Source organism: Austrofundulus limnaeus, unplaced genomic scaffold (genome assembly GCF_001266775.1).
Source record: "Austrofundulus limnaeus strain Quisiro unplaced genomic scaffold, Austrofundulus_limnaeus-1.0 Scaffold358, whole genome shotgun sequence".
Classification (NCBI taxonomy): Eukaryota; Metazoa; Chordata; class Actinopteri; order Cyprinodontiformes; family Rivulidae; genus Austrofundulus; species Austrofundulus limnaeus.
This window is the reverse complement of record NW_013952760.1, coordinates 270,975-273,995: the sequence shown is the minus strand read 5'-3', so window position 1 is coordinate 273,995 and position 3,021 is coordinate 270,975. Positions and strand designations below refer to the sequence as shown.

Below are 3,021 nucleotides of genomic sequence, written 5' to 3'. Positions count from 1 at the left end.
CAATCTGCTGCTTTCTTCTTTACATTGTTCTTTTTATCTACAGTGTCCTGAGACAACGTATGTTGGGACTTGGAGCTGTATGAATAAACTGAATTGAATTGAGAGGGAAAGACTGATGATGGACACAGAGAAGGACAGACTTCAGGAGATCTTCTACACAAAGTTTCAGTTGATCTTAGATCTTGGACCTGAGCTCCACAGTTCGTGTTTCTGAGCTGCAGTGAAGCTCAGATTCTGAACACATGAAGTCATTGTTTGGTTGCACAACAACAGAACAAAGGGTGTGTGTGTGGGGGGGGGGGATGTGTGCAGACCTGCAGGGCCCACAGCAACACTAGAAGCAGGTCAGAACATGAAGCCAGGACTCCAGGTGCACCAGGGATGCAGGGAGGTCCGGGTTAGGAACTGGATCTGGTTGACTCAAGTCCCTGCAGGAGACATGAATATGCAACACAGGTGAATACCTGACATTCCAGGTGTGATGTGTTTGTCACCACGGTGCCTGCGGCAAGCCGGGAGGGGGTGGACACACTAGAACCCCTCCCCTCCTCCCCCCAGATGCATAAAAGCCACTCCTCTGCTCCTCTTCTGCATTCTCTCCTCGTCTCCAGCAGGACCAGGCGACTCCTCCACCATGCTCTCCTCACAGTCCTACCGCTCCAGCTCCTTCAGGTCCCCCAGCGTGCAYGGCGGCGCCGGGGGCGGAGGGATCCGGATCTCCAGCTCCAGTGCTTCCAAGTCCTTCTCCTCTGGTTTGGGTGGAGGTTACTCCTCAGGTGGAGGTGGAGGGTTCTCCTATGGTGGAGGTGCCGGAGGTGGCTTCGGCTTGGCTGCAGGAGGAGGAGCAGGAGGGTTCAGCCTGAGCGACGCYGTGGACATCTCCGACAACAAGAAGGCCGCCATGCAGAACCTGAACGACCGCCTGGCCTCCTACCTGGAGAAGGTCCGCAAGCTGGAGACGGCCAACGCCGAGCTGGAGCTGAAGATCCGACAGTTCATGGAGGGCCAGGCCAAACCCGAGGGCCGGGACTACTCTGCCTACTACCTGACCATCAGTGAGCTCAACGACAAGGTGAGACCCAATTCTGGTTCTGAGCTCAGAGGTTCAGYGGAGAGCAGAGGTCAGAGGTCACTGCTGAGACATAACGCCCTGCAGCTCGACACGACCTACCAGAACCAGACCAGAGCCACACCCAAACCAGCAGAACMAAAACATTTGTTTGTGTTTTTCTGAACTTTATGCTCTTTCCTGGCCTCAGATCGTCGCCGCCAAACAGCAGAACGGCGCCGTGTACCTGGGCATCGACAACGCCAAGCTGGCCGCCGACGACTTCAAGCTGAAGTGAGTGTGAGGGTCCGACCCGAGCAGCAGGGGTCTGCAGGGGGCGGGACTAAYGCTGTGCTCGGACCTGCAGGTACGAGAACGAGCTGACCATGAGGCAGAGCGTGGAGGCCGACATCGCCGGACTCAAGAGGATCCTGGACGAACTGACGCTGGCCAGRTCCGACCTGGAGATGCAGATCGAGACCCTGAGGGAGGAGCTGATCTACCTGAAGAAGAACCACGAGGAGGTGAGACCAGACGTTCGACTAAACACAGACGCTTTAATGCAACATTTCCACTAACCTGGAGCTGTCCCTGCAGGACATGCTGGGCATGAGGTCACAGGTCAGCGGGACGGTCAATGTRGAGGTGGACGCCGCGCCCCAGCAGGACCTGACCGCCATCATGGCTGAAATCAGAGAACACTACGAGAGCGTCGCCAACAAGAACCGCAAAGATCTGGAGAACTGGTTCCAGGCCAAGGTGAGATCAGAGACTCCTCAGCTCAGGTCTGACCCAGGTCAGTGTCTCTGGCACCATCTAGTGGCCGGAGGTGGAGTTACACCTCAACACTACCTGTTAACAAATATTTAAACTACTTACAAAGGTCAAACATGTGTTTTATTCTGAAGTCATGTTTCGACTCGTCCACAGTCTGAGGACCTGAACAAACAAGTCGCTGCCAGCACAGAAACCCTTCAAACCACCAGGACAGAGTTCAAAGACCTCAAATCGACTCTGCAGGGCCTGGAGATCGAGCTTCAGTCACAGCTCAGCATGGTGAGCATCACATATTTAACATGTCTAAAACATCCCGCCAAAATAAAAGCACTGAAAACAAGAAGCTGAGCCATCTTCTCCTGGTCCCCACAGAAAGCCAGCCTGGAGGCCTCGCTGGCAGAGACACAGAACCGCTACGCCCAGCGCCTGCACGGCTACCAGATGCAGGTCACGTCTCTGGAGGAGCAGCTGATGCAGCTGAGGGCCGACCTGGCACGGCAGGGACAGGARTACCAGACCCTGCTGGACATCAAGACCAGACTGGAGCTGGAGATCAACGAGTACAGAAGGCTGCTGGACGGAGAGGGAGGCGGCAGGTGAGCCCGTCTGTCCCGACTGGGACTGAGCCGGGCCGCTTTGGGCCCAGTTTGTTGATCCTCACTTTGATTTGATGTGAATTTAACTCATGTCTCGTTTCCCTGCAGCTCCTCCTCCTCAAAATCCTCCTCATCAACRACGACGACTCGGAAAGTCGTGATCGTCACTAAAGAGGTCACCGAGGACGGAACGGTCACCACCGAGTCTCAGGAGATAAAGTGAGACGTAACCATCAGATGACCTCACAAATCAAATAAACACTACAGAGAAAATAAAACCTGTTTTCTGTTTGTTACTTTACTGTCATCTTCATCATCATCATCATCATCATCATCATCATCATCATGAGGAGAGTTTTACTGATCAATGATCAGCAACTTCTGAGAAATACTGTGTAAAATACTAAAACTCAGAGTTGTATAAAGTCCCACAAAGTGATACTTGAGTAAAAGTACAAGTATCTTATCATAAAAAYACTTTGGTAAAAGTTAAAGTCTCCTCTAAAAGTATTACTTGAGTAAAAGTCTTAAAGTATCTGATATTTTTGTACTTAAGTATCAAAAGTAAATTTCTGACACAAAATCTACTTAAGTATTAAA

The 3,021-nt window shown here is 52.1% G+C and overlaps 1 protein-coding gene across 1 annotated transcript; it reads left to right on the top strand.

The window, feature by feature from the left end:
• Positions 1-899: 899 nt before the first annotated feature.
• Positions 900-2,712, top strand: LOC106528110 (keratin, type I cytoskeletal 13; the record flags this gene model as incomplete). Its single annotated transcript, XM_014023192.1, is given in 7 exon segments — positions 900-1,072; positions 1,260-1,342; positions 1,416-1,572; positions 1,646-1,807; positions 1,979-2,104; positions 2,198-2,421; positions 2,530-2,712. Coding segments are annotated over 7 exon segments (1,040 nt in total), but the record flags the coding sequence as incomplete, so codon positions are not given.
• Between the last annotated feature and the right edge of the window lie 309 nt (positions 2,713-3,021).